At 46.2% G+C, this 19,571-nt stretch overlaps 1 protein-coding gene across 4 annotated transcripts in view; it reads left to right on the plus strand.

Annotated features, from left to right (window-relative positions):
* The window catches only part of LOC146176139 (RNA-binding protein 25-like), a 41,488-nt gene extending 22,206 nt beyond the window's left edge, over nucleotides 1-19,282 (plus strand). For 2 of the 4 annotated variants that reach the window (XM_084582465.1, XM_084582466.1), the window contains exons 12-20: nucleotides 910-932; nucleotides 7,287-7,675; nucleotides 8,623-8,734; nucleotides 9,489-9,578; nucleotides 11,905-11,978; nucleotides 15,989-16,518; nucleotides 16,842-17,158; nucleotides 17,659-17,805; nucleotides 18,543-19,282. In XM_084582465.1, the coding sequence (XP_084438591.1) occupies nucleotides 910-932; nucleotides 7,287-7,675; nucleotides 8,623-8,734; nucleotides 9,489-9,578; nucleotides 11,905-11,978; nucleotides 15,989-16,518; nucleotides 16,842-17,158; nucleotides 17,659-17,805; nucleotides 18,543-18,635 (1,775 nt within the window). In that variant the 3' untranslated portion in view covers nucleotides 18,636-19,282. The remainder of the gene's footprint in view (nucleotides 1-909; nucleotides 933-7,286; nucleotides 7,676-8,622; nucleotides 8,735-9,488; nucleotides 9,579-11,904; nucleotides 11,979-15,988; nucleotides 16,519-16,841; nucleotides 17,159-17,658; nucleotides 17,806-18,542) is intronic. The other 2 variants (XM_084582468.1, XM_084582467.1) reach the window with 1 other exon arrangement.
* The last annotated feature ends 289 nt before the right edge of the window (nucleotides 19,283-19,571 follow it).

Raw genomic sequence — 19,571 nt, forward strand, 5'->3', positions numbered from 1 at the left:
CGTGTCGGGTCACTCAAGCTGCAGTGTAGAGTTGTGGAGCAGGCATGGCGGCACTTGGCTTTCTAACGGGATGTTGACGGTGACTAATTCGTTATTATAACTATGTTAAACGTGAACTATAATATGCTTGTATCGGTTAAATCGCTCGCTGATTCGGGCTGAAATTTGGCACGCAGATAGTATACAACCGTCTGTCGTTCTTAATGCCAGTTTAGATGACGTATGTATACTTGTCTGATGTGACCAGAATTTGTTCGAAATCGGTGTCGTAGGCAGAATCGGCGACTCAAAAGAAGGCTCCCTATGGGTTGTCAATGCTGCAGACAATGCGGATTTCTGGGATTAAAAAAGATGAGACGCTTGTATGCTGTCTGTGTGTCGTATTTGAGCGTGAATGCCATAGCTTTCCTATCAGTACAGTGCTCTGTCCGTGGTTCAACATTTTATCACCACGTGCAAAAGAAACTTTCTTTTCCTGTGACGTTGCTGACTTTACCGATTCATGCTTTAACTCTGGCTTGGGTAGTCAGCTTCCAAATTAAGGAAGAACGCATAATCTTGCAGTTATGACAGCTTTCATATGTTCTCGAGTATTAGTGCAAAGGTGTATTGAGGTTATTCTTCTTCTTCTTGTTGCTACTTGTAATGCTCGCTGTGCTGTCAAACAGATTAATAGTTAGAGGCTTGCAGTAGTACACTTCTGATAATTGTTCATTGCTGTCAGAGATTAATTATAAGAGTAGAACACCATTCATGTAAGAAGTGCCAGTTTGGGTAAATTACATGCGGTGCCAAAAAAAAAAGGCGTACAGCCTCATTATTTGGTGCAATCTTTTTTCTTTTTCTTGCGAGGACTAATGCTCATTCAGAATTTGACTTGAAGTTGTGCTTTTTCTTTTTATTTTTTAGTGGAAAATCTCTCCGATCCTGTAGTGAGTTTCTCCGGTCTGTAATGGCCTTCCCTAATCTTGTGCCCTTTAATCTGGGTCCATTTTGCATGGTGTGTGAAACTTCTCTAGAAGCCTTGCCATCTGCATACGGGGAAAATAATTTGCATGCGCTCTGGTTTCAACACATAATCCGATGAGACGACGCGCCTTAAACCTTTATCAACAGATGCTGAGGTACATTTATTGGTGCTCATTTGGATCTTGTGGCCTGGTGGTTTGCGGAGTGCATACTTTTCTATCTTTCTTTTTTGTCATTCTTGCGGTGGATACCCTTGGAGAATAAGCTTTGTGGCCTAGTTTTGCGTAGCGTTGAACTTGGGTTCACAGTGATGTTTTTGTAAAAAAAAAAAAATTGTTTATACTTCTTGCGTGTGTAATAATAAATGTGCACATCTTAACGGCATTGGCCTTGTGCCCTTTTACCAAACTTTGCATTTTTAGGCAATTGCACGGGCTGCAATAACCATTGCTGAGCAGTGGGTTAGCTTTGAGTATTATTATTAATTAATTTTTTTTTGCTCATTAGAAGAAGGCATTTAAAACCGTGTTTGTTTCTATGACTTGAGCTGATAATCATGGGGTTGGGCTCGTAAAGTTTTTCAACGCTTGGGCTATCAGTTAAAGGGACAATGGGTTTGTTAGAAACACTGTAATAGATAATCGCCAACAATTCCATCAGTTGATGCACCATTTTTTACGGGTCCTTGTGCTGGGAACTGTAATCGGTGAGAGTGATTGCAGTTTGTTGAAAGCGAATGCAGTCGAATTTCTTTGATATGAATCTTATGGGCGCAGATGTAGTCGCATAGTGGTTTGTGCATTTGTCATCCGTAGTGACGCGGGAGAGTGCTTGTAACATCTCGAATTCTGCACCTTGTGCACAGCGCACTCTGGCTGGAGAATTTTGCGAATTCGTAGCATCCCTAAATTTGTGTCAGCCCAGTTCTTATCATTGGGATTCTACTGTGGACAGTTAGTGGAGATTTCAATGACAACCAAATGCTGGTGACGTGGAACCGGGGGTCAGAACGCCATCTGTCTTTACTCCTGGCTCATATGCCTTTTCAGTTGAACGTGAATGAGCGCAGGTCAATCATTTACGACTGAACATTTGCAAGTGCCTGTCCTGTTTTTCTCAGTCACTATTAGTCATTAATGATTGATACTCTGTAGCATGATCAGAGGGTGAAAACGGCACTTTTGGCTGCAGCATGTGAATGGACGAGCAGAAATAAAATTAACATCGAGTTTGATGCACAGAAAGTTGACGCACACAGCCTGGCTCTTAGGCGAGGAATGTATTTGTGTGTATGTAGCTGAAGCTGTAACAGCTTTGCTCATAATTTATTGCCGCTTTGAGTGCTATGTTCTGCTACGTTCGCTGTTTTTGCTGACCTCACTATGCATACTCGTATTCATTGGAATTCAGTTCGAGCAATTTGTTATTCCCCTGTCCGATATTTCTGACATGATTGGTCATAGGCGCATTCTTTAACTGCAGCGGGCTGCTTCAAGCATGAAAAATTATATACAGGGTTACCAAGCTAAAGGTAATTGATATTTAAAATATATAAAGAAACTAAAGGGTCTCAGGTGGATGAAATGAACCGAATGCATTTGATTTTAGATCCAGAAACTGGTATTAAAGACTCATTAGATGACACATGAAATGTCAAATTCCTGAATGAAATGTCAACATTGAACTTGATTGCGTTGAAATTCTGCCAGCTGAAATGATTGTGCCACTGACCTTGAAAGCAACCAACAGTAGGGCCTGAGACTTGTATTAGAGAACGAAGTCCACTTTTTTTAAAGTGCATTGCACCAAATGAGAATTTGCGTGCAGTCTGAGCAGGAGTTGTGTGCGAGTAGCATTCCTTTAAGGATGGTATTAGTAAAGCTGCATCAGTGGTACCCTGGGGCAGATTTTTGATTCGGCTGGGCTTCAAGGCAATCGGTTATTTCTGGATACATGCATCATCCCTAGAGTCAGCATTTAAAACAGTTATTATAACTCGCATTCACACGCCGTAGTATAGCACTTTGGTTTGCTTTGGCTTGGGCAGGCTATTTTTTTTTAAAACCTTGTTTACTGTACGTCTGGACGCTTTGCATGTGTTGGAGAAATGGTCGTCCACATTAGTACATCCTGCATTGAATCGAAATATGTTGTGCAGTTTCGCTTTGAGGGCATCGATCAGGTTCGTCGTAGTTTCAGGTTTGCCCTCGAGCGGACATTTTTTTCTTAAGGCTGCATTTGTTGTGCTTGTGTGTGCATGTGTGTGTATGATCACAAGGCAAATGTCTCCCTGGATGCCACTGCCAGCGATGACAGCTAAGTGCCCGTCCTTTTATGAATTCTTGCATGTTGGCCTTTTCTTTTATTTTTTTACTCACCTCTCCCCCTCGGCCCTCATCTTGTAAGGCTTTATCCGAATGTTATGAAACATCCTGTGGCAACTGGAAGCAGGTGAGCTCTTTCGCCTTTCATTTCTTGGCTTGTGCCGTGCGTGCGATTAAATTCAGAGAAAGAGAGAGAGAAAGAAATGTTGGCACATAGACCACGCCGCCGCGGTTGTTGCTGAGGTGGGGTAAGTGACTTCTGAGAGGAAGATTCCGAAGGCAGCAGCTCTCAAAACATTGTGCAGCGGCAAACGACCAACCAGATGGCTCCTCCTCCTCCTTCTCGTGTTTTTGTTTGTTGGTGAGTGAGAGAAACGCCACATTTGCTGTGCCCTCTTGCTGGTCGCGCCGTCTGCGCCATTCTCGACCTGGGCTGCACATGCGCGGCCAGCAGCATTACAACACGCGCGGCTATGGGACGGGCTCGCATTTTGCACATGCCCGCTTTAACATGGTGGCTGTTACGCATTATATGCTGACTGTAGTTGTTTTACAACAGTGTGTGCGGATGCATCTTCTTTGCTGTGAACACGTCATTTCATAGTTCTCCTTTGTAAATTGCTGGTGCGTTAGTGCAAAAATTTAATGTTTAGTTAGCAATTAGCTGTGGATTCTGCATAATTCTGTATGCCATTTAATGTATGCTCGTCTTTACTGCTAAAAAAAAAACAAGTGTGTGAGCAGGAGCCATTTATCACCAAGCCAGTGCACCACAGCTGCCTTGTTTGTAGCTTTTGATGGGAGTTGTCCCCTAGGTTCGGATGATGACCAGTGGAGACTTTGCATGCAGTAATTGGCATTGTAATTGGAACCAAGGTGCAAATACTGTGCAGTATTTTATTCTCGCTGCTACTCAGTATACCTATTGCTAGGCTCCCCATCAGATTTGCGGGTCTCTTCCGAGGGCCGTTGAGGTTGTGCAACGCACGCGGGGTGGATGTGGAGAAAAGGCTGCATGAACTATTGAGAAGAAGATGGGAATGAATGAGTAGGGAAAGGAAAGAAAAATGAATGCTAAACACGAAGCAGCAGTTTCATGAGGCGAAGTGACAGAAGCCGCTGTTGCACGAGTATGAGGCTTTGCAGTGTTTGCACATACTTTTGAAGTGTTCTTTCTCGAACATTATTGATTGATTGATGTATCCTTTGCTCCCTTATTTTTTCAGCATTTTTTTTTTAGCCCCCGCTGTAGTTTCCTTGAATAGCGGGAGATGATGTTACAACTGTATTTTCTTTTTTGCCACTCTCGTCAAGAGTCTTGAGCTCCTCTCGTGCATTATATTTGTGGTTTGCATTGTTTGCGTGTAGGTATCAGCGTTACTGGTGTGGGTACCTGCTGAAAAAAAAAAAAAAGTGCCTCTAGTTGTGTAAATATCTTTTCTGTCATGTTAGGCCATCGCAACTAGATTTTGGCTCAGTTTCAGTTTTACATATTGAGATTGCTCTGGTTGAGTGCTGTCATGTCACATGACTCTCATGTCAACCCCCCTCTCGTGCCATATGCATCACACATCACATATACCACACTCAGTGGGTGGCGCTTATGTTTTCACATGCTTGTTATATTAATGCTATTGCTCACCAGCTGAAGTAACGTGCAGGGTTTTTTGAAATTGGCCGCTTTGAGTTTCATCTACGAGGGTTGTTTGATGCATAGACTAAAAGGAAGAGGCTCAAGAGAGGGGAAGCTCAAAAGTATGCACGTTGCGTCGGCTTCATCACTGACACTCAGTGAAATGACTTGCTCCGTGCGGTGATCACACGTCATGCCAATTGACGGTGCTTGAACCGTGATTGGGGCTCTCTGCATCTTGCTGCAGTTAACATATCAATAGCCATCTTTCTTTTTCTTTAAACTTGTCTTTATTGGTAGTAAAGCACCTGCCCAGCGTTCATGCAAGCTCAAGAGGACGCACATCGCACTCCTCCGGTTTGAGAGAGAGAATATCGTGAGCAAACGGGTTGCCACCTCTTTTTATTCGCTGCCTCTTCGTTGATGACGATGAACTGCTGGAATGATGCTGCAGCATGTGAGATGCAGAATTAGATTGACGTAGATCTTGTCTGCTTTAACGAGCTTAAAGCTAACCTTCAGAAGCAATTTTTAATGTATTTTGACAGGTCAAAATAGGGAAGTGCTGTGGGATAACACTTGCAATGGGATAACACAATGTACAAGCTATAGCTAGATTATTTATATTACTGAGGTAAATTGTCGGGTTTTAATATTTCTTTGTGTGCTTAAGGCGGTAAACGTTACGGATACATTCGCCGACAGTTACTGCGGCGCTAACTTGCCATGATCTTTTTTCCACATCATCTACAAGTTTTGTTAGGCCATCCTTGATAAAGAAACCTCCAAAAGAATGCCATGAGGGACTTATTGCAAATTTATTTGTGGTCGTTGATTAACTCGTAAGTTGTCTCATATTATTTATTTATTTGTTACTGTCACTTGTGTCATTGCTATTTTTATCATTGCAGGAGCATGTAGTTATTTTTTTGTTTTAGTTTTGCTGTGAAGTTACGGGGGTTTGAGAAATTGTTGTGCGCAGAAATCATATGCTGATTGTGACATTTAAAAAAAAACAGTGGTCTTTCTTGGCATCTCGCGCAAAAGGTAAAAAAACAATCAAACAAACTGGCCACTTCTCCTTCCCACCCATCGTGCTGGGGGCTCACTCAGGCGAGTTGTTTACCCTGTGTGCCTTGCCCGTGGCCGTAGTCTCGCTGCTTGCTTCATCGCGGTTTTTCTCTCGTGCGCGGCAGCGTAGGCTTGGTCATTGAATTTTGTTCAGGTGTCGTTGACGAGGTTTTTGCCTGTAAGTTCCTCTAGGAAAGAAGTAGCTGCTAAAATCACTTGTTGCATATCTGTGACCTCCTGTTAGATCGAAGCTTGCCACTTGGTTAGTTTCGTGGAACGACACGTAACGCTATCTTGCACAATCAGCAAACTGCATAAGTGTGGGCCAGCTGTACCTAATTACCGAGGAAGCTTCATGGTGCACATAGTCATTTCTAGAAGATTACATGGCATGAAAGACTGTGCTGAGAATTCAGAGGTACCACTGTGACTTTGTGTTGTTTTCTGTGAGAAAGTGTGTCGTTATCTGCAAACCTCTCGCTCAGTAGTCGCTACAAGAGAAAGAGAAAAAAACTTGAATGCAGCATAGTTATAGCCATGCATGATAAGATTGTCTGTGTAATCCTTTTAGCGGAAGGGACGGTCAGCTTCCGAATTGGGGATGAAACAGCACGAAGAGCAGCAAAATTGAAGACTGCATATTCCGAATAAAGGAAGGGTAAAGGAAACTATTTCATTGTCATATTCGGAGCAATATGAGATCAGCATCCTCACTGAAGCTCTTCATAGGCGAATGTGGATGCACATACTCCTGGCCACAATAATACTGAGCATACTTGTGCTATTGATGGACCTTCACTTCTTTCCTTTCAAGGATTTGAAGATGTCATATTCAAAGGTGCCACCGCCGTTCTCTCAATAATCCCAGTAACCAATATTTTCTCTGCAAAATATCAAATGACGAAGTATGCTTCGTATTATTTTGGCTGTACTTAAATGATGCGCCTCTGTGCTTGCCTGCATGTTTAAGTGATGTAGGACAGGTAGAGTGAGTTGTAAAGAGGCGTTCTACTATGGTCATTGAATTTGTGACTGCATGTCCAAATTACTGACACTTGGAGGCCTCGCTTCGCAAGTTCACGCTGTTTGCTTATTTGTAATTTCAATATGAATGGGCTGTTCTGGTTAGCTTGCTAGGTAATAATGCTAATAAAAAAATAGACTTAAGTTTTCTCTTATTTGGGGGGAGAGGGGGGCGGGGGGGGTTCATGAGAACAAGAGAGACTGAGCGAGTGCATAGATGCATGGCTTAAAGCGCCCGGTCGCTGTCTCTTTTGGTTTGCTTCCAGAAACAGCAGGAGGAAGACCGTGACCGAGAGCGGGAACGGCGGCGAGAGCGCAAGGAGCGGCGCGACCGGGAACGAAGTGTCGAGCGGTCCTCGCGTAGCAATCGCGACAGGGAACGCTCGCGCGACCTGTTGAAAGAGGAGAGTGGGAGCAGCAGGGCTGAGGAGAAGTCAAGCCGGGACCGGGATCGGGACCGTGACAGAGACCGGGACCATGAGTCCTCCCGTGGCGGCGACTCCAAGTCCGAATCGGCGCAGCTGGCTTCGTCATCGCAGCCACCCTCTTCGCGGTCTGAGAGGGCCCCCTCTAAGGCCCGTTCAGAGTCCCCTGAGCGCGACTGGGTGCGGGAACGGGAACGTGAGAGGGAGCGGGAGCTCCGGGAGGCACTCAGGTAGGTTGTCCATCCTTGACTCCCCTTTGCCCTTTCCTTTTAACGCATCTTGTTTACTTTTGTTTAAGGCTTTGCAAACTCGCTATTACCTAAACTAGTACTAGTTCCATAGTGTAAATCAACAAGGTCTTGCACAGAAACAGCACTCGGGATATTGTCAGGGCAGAGTCGGGGGTGAATACCCTTGACCACCGTTAACTACTTGACAACCTCAAAACTGCACTTTGAAACACTGTCGTCAGTGCTTTTGCACGATGTTCTTTAATTAGCTGAGCTAAACCATCCATCATATTGTTTTCTTTTATCAGTTTTGGCTTTCAAGAATTGGGCATGACGCCGTGTCATGCGCCAACCTAGCGAGGACGGGACATCCCAAATGCAAGCGTCACAGTTTAGTGTGTTGTCATTAACCCCCTGGGTGTGCGCGTGGTCATAACGTATTGCTGCCTGCTGTTCACATGACGGGCTCCTTTGTTTCTTCTTTTCACCTCTCTGCAGAGTTAAGAATTCAACGACCAAGCACACGTAAGGATTGCGTTTTGCGTCATTCTTCACAAGCACTTGACGAAGTGTGCCGTTTGTTCTCCCGCACTTTGTAGTGTTACTTGTCTGGTGTAGCAGTTTCGCATTTCTTTTCTGCAGTGGTTCTTGTGCACTCATTAGTGTGGGCAGCCAAAAACTTAAAGAATTAACTCTAGTGCTAAGGACATTTGCCTCGTGTGTCATTTTGCAAGCCCATCTACGAAGCCAAGGTTTGTGTTCGAAGGCCTTGGGCATTGCGTGCACAGCTTAATTCGCTGTGCCGTCCTCACCTCTCACCTTTGCCCTGTCTCCATTTCTTTTTTTTTCCTAGTGTGAAGTAGCAGGTTGGAAGCGTGTGTGCGACTCTGGCCAGTCTCTCCGGCTTTCTTTGCTCTAAAGCTGTTTCTCTGTGTATGTGTACATAGGCCCAGAGATGCAGAGCGAGATTGGGAGAGGGAGCGGGAAGAGGAGGAGGAAGCATATGAACGCAAGAAGATGGAGAGGAAGCTCCGGGAGAAGGAAGCTGCCTACCAGGAGGTGAGGGAGAGAAGAGGGGCCCCTCTTGTGCATTCCTTGTGCAGGATTGAAAGGGGGGGGGGGGGGGGGGGATTGAAACGCTGGGTTGCTTGCTGCTTCATTTGCCTTCGTTCTTAGTGTTGTGCTATCACTTTATTTTGAGTTGCTGATTGGATGTTAATTTAAAATCTAAAAAAAATCTGTTTTCATACTGGTAGATGCATGCACATGAGAAAGTCAGCTAAGGCACACCCATGTGGCCCCCGCCGGGGTGGCGCAGTGGTTACAGCGCTCGACTACTGTTCCCAACGACGCGGGATCGAATCCCGGCCTCGGCGCCCACTTTTCGATGGAGGCGAAAAGAAAGGCGCCCGTTTGCTGTGCGATGTCGGTGCACGTTAAAGAACCCCAGGTGGTCAAAATTTCCGGTGTCCTCCACTACGGCGTCTGTCATAACCTGAGTTGCTTTGGGACGTTAAACCCCACAAACCAACCAACACCCATGTGGCACAAAACATTAGCACAATGTTGGCGATGTATTGGCAAAACACTGTTCATAGGTTGGGTCAGTCATTGCCAACATTGGGCCAATGGTTCATGCTGTCTGGGAAATAGCTGTGGCACCGCACTGTTTGCTCTTTTAACTTGTAACTTCAAGAAGAAAATATTTATGTGCTTTTGTTTGAATGCTGGATGATGATGAATATCATGCTGTGCTCAGTGCCGGGCTATGCTGACTGTGTCTTCTTCTTCCTTTTCCTCGCTTTGGCAACAGAGGTTGCGAAATTGGGAAGCCAGGGAGCGGCGCAAGGCCAAGGAGTACGAGAAGGAGCGGTTAAAGGAGGAGGAGAGGCTAACCGAGGAGGTGAGGCTGCCGCTTTTCGATGGTAGTCTGCTTAACTCTTCGAGTGTCGAACATTACTCCCCGTCTCAAATTTTTTTTGTTGCAGATTTTTTGTAACAAACAAAATTGTGAATACTTGGAAAAATAGACGAAAAAATATGTAGGGAGAGTATACAGTCATAACGTCATTGAAACTAAATGGCAGAGCAATGACACCCCCGTGAGTGCCAGTGAGATGAGAGCGCACCAGCAGAGATAAAAATTAGCCTTCGAGGGCCTCCGCCAGAGCCTTAACAAAAATAGAGATCAACTTTCTTGCATTCATTGTGATTGCGGAGAAAATGAAACCGCAAAGGGCGAGTCACTGGAAACCACACCTTGCATCGAATGTCGTGTCACTTTTTTTTTTTCTTTTTTGCCCGTTGGTGCCAGATTACGGTAGCGTAAACAATCCTGGAAGGTTTTCACTGGCCTACGCTAGCTTGCTGACAGACAGCATTTTGCACGTCTGTTGCATTCGCGCAGAGAAACCAAAACCGCAAGGGTGCGCCGCTACAAACAGAGCGCAATGCGATGGTCACGGGCAGTTTTCTTTTCCTCCGCAAAATGGTAGCATAGACAGTTTTAGTACTTTTCGTACATTCTAGAAAATGGCAGCATCTCTTGGTAACTGCCTCTTTTCAAATAAACGTGAAATTTCAAACGCGCGTTCAGCGCAGTGCGCGCATGACAAAACCCCCGCAGGACAGAATTCGGCCACAGTACCCATACGGCAAGAACAATCAAAGGGTTAAAGGGACAGAGCACTGCCCATAATATGTCGTGAGATTATGGTGGAGATGAAAAGACCTTGCCTCATATAGTACAGATCGAGCACTACAATATTGAAGAAAAGAGGCTTTACAATTTTAATTTGCCACTGAAAATCACATAAAAACAACTGAGGTGCTATCTAGCGGAGAAACCCTATGACTTTTTGAGCAGTACTCCACGTGACCACATGTCAGCAAAATATTGTTGCTTTTTGCAAGTGCACACTCTTCTTTTTATTGCGAAAGCAATACTAGTCGCACTTTCAAGCCTTCGCGTGACCCGGCCGCTATTATGTCTTACCCACGTGTCACAGAACGTCACACCCCATGTGACACACGGGCTGGCAGGAGCTGCCAACTTGGGTCTCTCGTTTCACATGGGACGGTTAGCTCAGAATCAGCTTGCTACGACCCTGGCATTCACGTTACCCATATAGGCCACTAAGGCACGTTCATATGGGTTGGTTAAAGTGGGGCTTTATATGTGGGCTGAGGAAGAAAAAGAGAAAAACGCTTGGTCACCCGCAACTAATACTTTCGCTCAATATTTGATTCAGCAGCATTGAACCCTTGTAATTTTTTCTTCTAGGAGCGCTTTTCATAATTCGTTATATTTTGCGCTCTCTCCACTGCGTCCTTAAATAAAAACCACCCTCCTTTCGCACCGCGAGAGGCAAGCTTCCAGGTTTTGCCACTAGATTGTGCCACAGTGTTAGGAATTCTGTGAATGAAGCGATGATAGTACCCAGTAGAACTTTCTTCGACGAGGCATACATTATTGTGCTGTAACATCCTTGAGTGCCAAACTGAAAAGGACGTTACTTTAAACAAAACAAGTCGAATTACTGCCTGGCGAGGGAAATTTATATTTGTTTTCGGTATGTCTTTTTTGTCGACAACTAGCCGTCATCGCAGTCGCTGCTCACTGTTTTCAGCATCAGACTACATAAAAACTTGCGCATGCACTGATTGAAAAATTTTTGGTAAAAATTTTGTACAGTGTTTCTACCAAAACCGTTATGGAATCGAACATTTTAGACATCAATCTTCCCATTTCATCGAAAAAAATGTCAGACCTCAGTTCCTGTGTTTTGTCCCTTTAAAAGTGCAAAAATGGCGAAGGACTGTTTTTACTAACTGCATCGTCATAATCATCACTACTATCATCATCACTATTGCTGCTACCATTTTTAGCATTTACTGCAGCGTCATTATCGCTACTATCATCATTGTCGTCACTGGCTGCTTTGTCATTGTTTTGGTTTAGGTGCGAGTTTGTGCAGACATTTCCCCGCTTACATTTCCTGCGATCATTTCTGCTGACACCACCCGTGAGCCAGGGAAAGGCTTCCACCTTAAAAATATGAACTGCTCGTGCTTTATGCCAAAAAATGCTAATCGACACTTTTACAAAGCGAATGTCGATAAATGTCTCTGTACTTCATTGAACAGTTACATTTTTCTTGAAAAAAAAAAACATATCAAAGAGGCTTTACTATGGCTAATCGTGAACCATTGCTTTTTCCTGCCCACAGGCTAAGGAAGCTCGCCGACTGAAGGAGTTCTTGGAGGACTATGAAGATGAAAGAGATGATCTCAAGTATTACAAGTGAGTTGGCATATTCTGTCCAAATTATACTCTCGTCAACTTTAAGGGGGGACACTGGTCTTAGAGCTATTTTCATTATTTTAAAGCCAATCCTGATAAAATCATACCCTCTTGTTCAGATTTTTATGCTGATTTCAAAAATGTAACTTGTTTTTCTCTATGTCAGTTAATTCCCGAGATAATAATATTAATTATTCATTTAATTAGTACTTCCGCGCAAAAAAAACGCCTCTATAAAACATCATTTTTAATGCATGGCGGTACAGTACAATGACCAAAGAGTGCAATGATCAAAGCAGTTTTTCCATTTTACCCTTATTAGCAATTTTGCTGCACTTTGAAAGTTGTCCTTCAAGACGTGCCTATCATGCTTCAATTAACTTGGCAAAATAAAAAATTTTTGAAGCTTGAATAAAGAATTCTGCTTCGATCATTGCATTCACTGCACCTTCAGCTTTATGTAGAAAAAGGAATTACATCTCTATCTGTCCTAGATGCAGAGATATCGACGAACTAAACCAGCCAAGTGTCCAAAATTTGAGTTTTGAGAAAATGGGAAAAAACAAACTAGGCACAATTTATTCAAAATTTCGAAAAGATATATACATATTTACACTTGCAGACAGCTAATATGCACCAGGCATGTAATCTGACTGCTTGGGCTGACTAGAATGCCGCTTTTTCAGTGCCCGATGCATGTTTTCCGCAGAGGCACGCTTGCGTACTGATTCGGCTGTTCGGCGCCTGTCCTTCTCAGCCATCCTCCTGATATTCTGGACGCCAGGGTTCATATTTAGCTCACTCAGTATTTTTGAGCATGCTTGTAGGTTTCCTGCATTGAAGCGGACAACAGCCTCCGCAACAGCTGCTTGAACGGAGAACAGTGACGCATGGCGCTCCTTTGGTGCGAGTGACCATATTAGGGAGTGCAAGCTTTCATTACTGTTCTGGGTTTTTCCCTGCTGGCACCGCTCTAGCAGCTTTGGGTCTGCCAAACGCTCATAAATAGGCAAAAGTGCTTTGCACACATGTGGTGGCAAACTGTATCTGTGCTTGGGAGCAGGCTCTCCCTTGGCTGCAGCAGCATTCTGGCGGCACCACGAGTTTGCGCCTGTCGGGCAGAGGGTGTGATTTGACACGGTATCATTGGAGGTTACGTGATGATAGGTAGCCATCACTGCCTTATGCATTGCCCCAACATCTCCAGCATGGGACTTCAGGGCCCAGCTGTAATACGATGTCAACTTGGTGACAAGGTCGCCTGTCAGCTTTCCTTTGCCACTCAAGCTCTCTTTTGCATCACCTTTATGCTTGGCAATTGCATTGCGTAGGGCCGTTCCCATCCGCTTCTGCACATGGTTTGTGCAATCTTCTTTGCTGATTTCGATGTAGCCGTACACAGCTGATTCTTGCAATGCAAGAAATGTGCGGCTATCGCCGTCTGAGAGCATGGTCGTGTACCTAAGGCCATGTTTCTCCAGTGACCTTTCGAACAAAACAAGTCCGGCCTGAACTTCCATTTCACCGGACTTTTTGTCCGTGTTCTTTTGGCACAAGTGGCTTTCTTTCCACGCCTCATGGGACGGGTCACCTTCTTTGGGCCCACGCTCACACCCAGCACAAAAGTTACTGAAAACTACATAGTCAAGTACCAGTCCAGTAAAAAGTTCTACTACGGCGCCGACACCGATGTGGGATGAATGACCCCGGGTCATCCATGAACCATCGAAAGAGACAGAAATGTTCCCGGGGTTGTCAAGGTTCAACTCGTTATAGAGTTGCCGAACAGAACGGGCGCTGTCTTTCAACACTCCTTCGGCTGCGCGTGTTGCTGCGGGCGTCAGCTTACTCTTTACGTAGTCCTGCCACGTTTTCGTGTGCAGGCCACGATGAGATATGTTCATCGCCGCAAACACATCATTCAGCGCCGTTTGCCTATGTCCGGTACTTTGCATCGCGCGTGCAGCAAGGATATTCACGGCAAACGGATTTATCTTCTGGCTGCCTTGCACGCGCGGCGAACTCCATGCCGATGAAATGTCCCCGCAAATCACGCACGCGAGAGAGAGTTTAACGGCTAGACCATATTCACGATTTCCTTTTGAAATATGGACATCCCCGCCACACACTTTACATTTCACAGCAGACAACAGTTCGTTCAGCGACTCCAAACTCACAACAGTGAACGTCGTATCGTCCGCACGGCAACCGCCGGTCGCGTCAAGAAGACGGGCATCAGAAGTGGCGATGAAATCCGCTTTCCTCTTCGTCGCTGCGGTTGAACCCAGCTCCTGCAGCATTCCTTCGGCTTTTCTTTTCTTTTCAATCAAGTCCGAAGGCTGCAGCATCGTCGTGTCGTGGCGGACGCGTCCGCTGGGCGTAGGCGCCGCCGAGCTCGCTAGGCCTATTTCGGCCGCGGGGACTTCTTGACTTGCCGCTGGCTCCTGCACATCCTCGGAGCTTTCGGGTGCCGCAGGACGGTTCCGAAAGTTGTCGCCGCGCGCACTCTTCTTCTTTTTGCCGAATTTGTGGCGCGAGCGGAATTTACTGAGGGGCATCGTCTCGCCTCGGTCTCGACTCAGAACAAAATGGCGTCTCGGACGCTTTCAACGGCTGCTGGCCCGCCGCAAGCAGACGACGTGCGATAGAATCAGCCAATCGGATGGCTCAGTTGCAGTCACGTGCGCTCAGCAGCGAATCAGATGCCGCGTTTTCGTTTTTCTTTGTGGTTATTTTTCTCAGTGGCCATTGAGGGCAGACAAGCGCTAGCGGCGGGAAATTGAAACCCAGAAAGCGCTCTTTCAAACGAGCCTAACATGGCCGAGATCGGTCCGGCGGAACGGCAGTTGCGCGCAACGAAAAATGTGCCGTTTTATCGTCTGCTGCTGCGCAAATTCAGCCCGCGCGATGATTTCAATTCGTTATTATGCTGAAAATACTGACTTCTGGAAGAAGAAAATTGGTGAACTTGTAGATTAATAGCCACAGATTCCAAAAATGCCATTTTCAGAAAATCGGTTTTTTGGTCATTTTTTGGTCCCAAAGACCCGTGTCCCCCCTTAAGTGATGTGGAACACTCTATATTGGGGAAAGACGTATCCAGGCTACGCAGCTGGCAACCACGGTGTTAGTGTTTTTGCCAACAAATGCTTGATTTCGTTAGCACACTTTGCAGAGTCCAACTTTCACTTGAAAGGTGTGCGTGGAACCATGCAGCATGAAGTAACTTGGGTATAATTATGGGTGAACTCTGCATGAACTGTGGATGCTGTTGGGGTGAATAGTAGAATGACGGTGACATGATTTTAAGGATGTTGCAAATTCATAACATTTCATGGTGAAAGCACATCGCAAACAATTGGCAGGTTTTTTACTGTTCCAAACACTCTTCAGCACCACTCTAGATGACACGAACGCTCAAGCTGCGACCTCGGCCTCCAGCAACTGGATGCTGCCCGCACAATGTTTTGCGATCACTAGTGGCACTGTGCACGCAGAGTAGCTTTGCAGTGGTGCGCGGAATGCACACCATTGATGTCACTATCACCAGTTGGTCTGCACGCACAGGAAGCAGTTTGCGGCGGGGCACCCGCGCATTGCCTACATCTCGATCTCCACTTATGCTGTATTCACCACGAGTAGTGAGCTGTGTGGCTGCAAGGGCGTTAAAAAAATTTCCGCATACATGCATTTCTAAAGCTCCCACACCTTTTTTTTGCTTTCTTATTTTCATTTTGTGATACGAAATTTTGAATGATACAGATCTCTTTTGTGACACTGGGATGTTCATATTATAGAGATTCTACTGCAATCATGATTACGATGAGTTTGCAATCAACAGTTGACTGACTGTGCACTCGAATGAGCCCCTTCGGCTCTTCTGTTCTTGCCTACTTGTAGCTCAAGCTGCAATGCCTTGCATCTCATTGTCATTAGAGTGTAAGTCACTGCGCTTAGTGTGTGCACGCGGAATAGAGTGGTGCTGAAAGCGTGGTTTTCCTTCTCTCCAGGGGAGGTGGCCTGCAGAGGCGCCTGAAAGAACGCGAGAAAGAAATTGAACTCGACAACCGTGACCGGCAGCGGGAGCGTGAGGAACTAGAGGACTTGCGGCGGAAGCTGACCGAGGAGGGTCACCCAGACCCCGAGGCTGAGGCCAAGCGCATCCATCACGAGGAAGAGGCGCGCCTGCTGAAGCCGCAGCCCCACCTGTTGCCCGTCGTGCGTCCCGATCCCGAGCCTGTCCGTGCTTCCTCCCGCGGCCGGGACGCCGCGTCACCCCCTCCGCCACGGCGGTCATCGCAGCACGCCCGGTCACCCCGGGCCGAGCCGCGATCACCACCTCCGCGCCGCGAGAACTCGTCCTTGCGGCACGGGGGCCACTCACCTTCTTCGGTGGCATCGCCACCGGCGTCGTCAGCGGGACCCGCGTCGGCCATGGAAGAAGATGGCAGTGGCCAGAACAGTCTGTCGGGGTTCTCAGACGTGCTGGTCACGCCGCAGGAGGAAGGCAGGAGCATGGGCTTTGGTGTGCTCAAGCTTGGTGAGTGAGCATCTCCATGCGTGTTGTGGCGTCGCGTTGGTTAGAGTTTAGGAAGAGGCAAAAGCTTTATTGCTGCCTCAGCATGCTCACTTCGCAAAATATTGCTGCTCGGAGTCACATTGAGTCGTCTCTGTTGTGAGTGGGCTGTATTTTGTTCTTTTCCACCACCAGTTATGTGTGTGGGGCATGTTATGTCAACTAGTGCTGGCAGCTTTCTTCTCATTCTCGTCTCCCGTGCTTCGTAAACGTTTAGTGTGCCAAAGGTGGCCATGTTCTGGCACATTGTGCTGACTCTAAGCTCTCATTTGGGGCGCGCTTTGCAGGTGGAAGCCCGGGCCAGGCAAGCAGCCGCAAGAGCCCCACGTCAGGCAGCAGCAAGCGCAAGAAGCTGTCTGCAGCTGCGTCGCAGGTGTTTGGCAATGCGGAAGAAGAGGAGTCGGGAGAGTCTCGCAAGAAGCGCAAACTGGTGCCCCTCGTGGATGAGGAGGGCCGCCAACAGCAAGAGCAACAGCAGCAGCAACAGCAGCAGCACATGAACACGGAGGAGAAGCGCAAGCACATCAAAAACCTGATTGACCGCATACCCACGTCCAAGGAGGAGCTCTTCAACTTCAACTTTGACCGGAGCCTTGTCGACAATGTGAGTGCGAGGAAGCCCCCATTTCCTTTTCGAGCATTTAATTAGGGTTAATACATTTAATTACGTGGAGGCTAACGGAGAGGGTTCTACTTAAGTTGAGGACAACGCAGAGGGATTTGGAACAAAAAATGGTAGGGGTATCATTAAGAGATGAGAAGCGTGCAGAGTGGGTCAGAGAAATAAGTTACTGACATTCTAGTGGAAATCAAGAAGAAATGGGCATGGGCAGGACATGTAGTGCGAAGAGAGGATAACCGATGGTCATTTAGGGTAACAAACTGGGTTCCAAGGGAAGGAAAGCGTAGCAGGGGGCGGCAGGAAGTTAGGTGGGCGGATGAGGTTAAGAAGTTCGCAGGGGTCAAGTGGATGCAGCTAGCACAGAACCGGGTTAATTGGAGAAATATGGGAGAGGCCTTCGCCCTGCAGTGGGTATAGTCAGGCTGATGATGATGAATACATTTAACACCAAGCCTGTGTCCGCCTTTCGTTTGCCCTCCCAGGCACTGATGGACAAGAGGATCAGGCCGTGGATCAACAAGAAGATTGTGGAGTACATTGGCGAGGAAGAGCCCACACTGGTGGACTTCATCTGCTCTAAGGTGCTTGCCGGCAGTGCTGCCCAGAGCATACTCAACGATGTGTCTATGGTGAGGAGGAAGCTGCCCTTCTCTTGGTCTGGGCTCGGTAGTCTAGAAGTTCCACTGTGTGGCAAAAGAGGCGTGGCTTGGCCTCGGGTCTGTTGTGTTGCCCCAAAAGCATGACAGATGACAAGTGAATGCTGACTTGTGCAGTAAATGCTTGTTAATTTGAATTTCATGGGATTTGAAAAAAATAGTTCAAATTATTCGAAGTGGGAATTATGAAATGGCGTCAAAAAAAAAAAAACATTGACGAGAACCACTTCAATTCTGGTAAATTTATTGGGCGGAAAATTTTGGGGACGCTGGCGTGCGTTTTAGGTGAGAACAACACCGTAGTGACCTTTTTTTTTTTTTTTTTTTTCTTGTCACATTTCCATTGATGGCTTATTGCGTGCACAGTATTGGGAGTGTTAAACAGTGCTGTTTGAAAAAGGTGAGGATTTCCCCGGCATTGTTCACGGTGCAACATAGTAGTGGCGGCGCCCTCTCACAAGCAGCCTGCATCGCGCATGAAGCTTCACCACATGACGCGCGGAATGGCATTTGATGAGTGCACATTTTCGGAATGTGGAGGAACCACGTGGATGGAAGCGTGGAAAGCGCCCAGTACCGCTAATGAGCATTTTAAACGCCGTGAAACTGCGATCGGTTAGCTAGACACGAGACGGTTAATTGCAGCAAGGGAGACTTTGCCCCCTTTTTCTGGCATACAAATTTTATTCGACGTTCTTCTTCTGTTCCAGGTACTGGATGAAGAGGCAGAAGTGTTTGTTGTGAAAATGTGGCGACTTCTCATCTACGAGATCGAAGCCAAGAAAGTGGGATTAGTGAAATGACGAGACACTCGTGTCTGTGAAGACTGACCTTTTTTTTTCTATCTCTCTCTTTGTCGCCGGTGACCGTGCATCGGACATTTATAATGTGACATCATATGCTGCGGCTCTATAGGTTCAACGCAATCTGTCACCACCACACACCACAACCATTTCTCTTTGTCCTGTAAATATCGTCACTTCTCTATTGCTTTTTCTTTCTTATTGTAGAACATTATTTTCTCTTCTTCACACACATCTCTTGTGACTATTGTATAATGCACGGTGGCACACGGTCGCCAGTTTGCTCTCCAAAGAGGAAGGTTAGCGTTAATCAAACATGCAGAAAGGGGAGGGGGTTGGACGACCATCAAGACTTGAGGACTCGAGAGAATATTCCTCTGCCTCTCGCAACCGGTGCAGGACATTTGTCAATGAAAATTTTGGTTACACATATTTCGAAGCGTCTCAAGTCTCTCGCTTCCTTCAAATCTAACGACGATGCCTTCCTTTTGTCACAGGGCCTGCAAACGTAAGTGCCATTTCTTTTGCGTTACTGTGAAATGAAACCCCTTCCTCTTTTACGTACGTTTATTTTCTCTTCTCTCTTATCTGAGCGAGCTAAGTCAATGTGGAACTGTAAAACTTCATTAAAGAAAGACTGCAACCTGCTTCTGTGTTTTGTCATCAATATTATATTTCTGCTCTGCAGTTACTGCTGTCAACAGGATAGTGCACGACTGTGTTCTATAGAACTGTGCTTGATGGAATGGTAAATCGAGAAATAAGGCTGGACAGTACTAGACTGCCAGAAGTTTGTTTGAAAGTTGGTGCATGATACAGATACTACTTGCGGAATCATCAGCTTTCGACTAAAGAAGCTATTAAATATTTAAATTTGCTGCCCCGATGCTTTTCTTTATTCTCTTGAGACTCAGAAACGTCCCAAATGGATGAAGG

Source organism: Amblyomma maculatum, chromosome 10 (genome assembly GCF_055883805.1).
Source record: "Amblyomma maculatum isolate TAMU_Amacu chromosome 10, ASM5588380v1, whole genome shotgun sequence".
NCBI lineage: Eukaryota > Metazoa > Arthropoda > Arachnida > Ixodida > Ixodidae > Amblyomma > Amblyomma maculatum.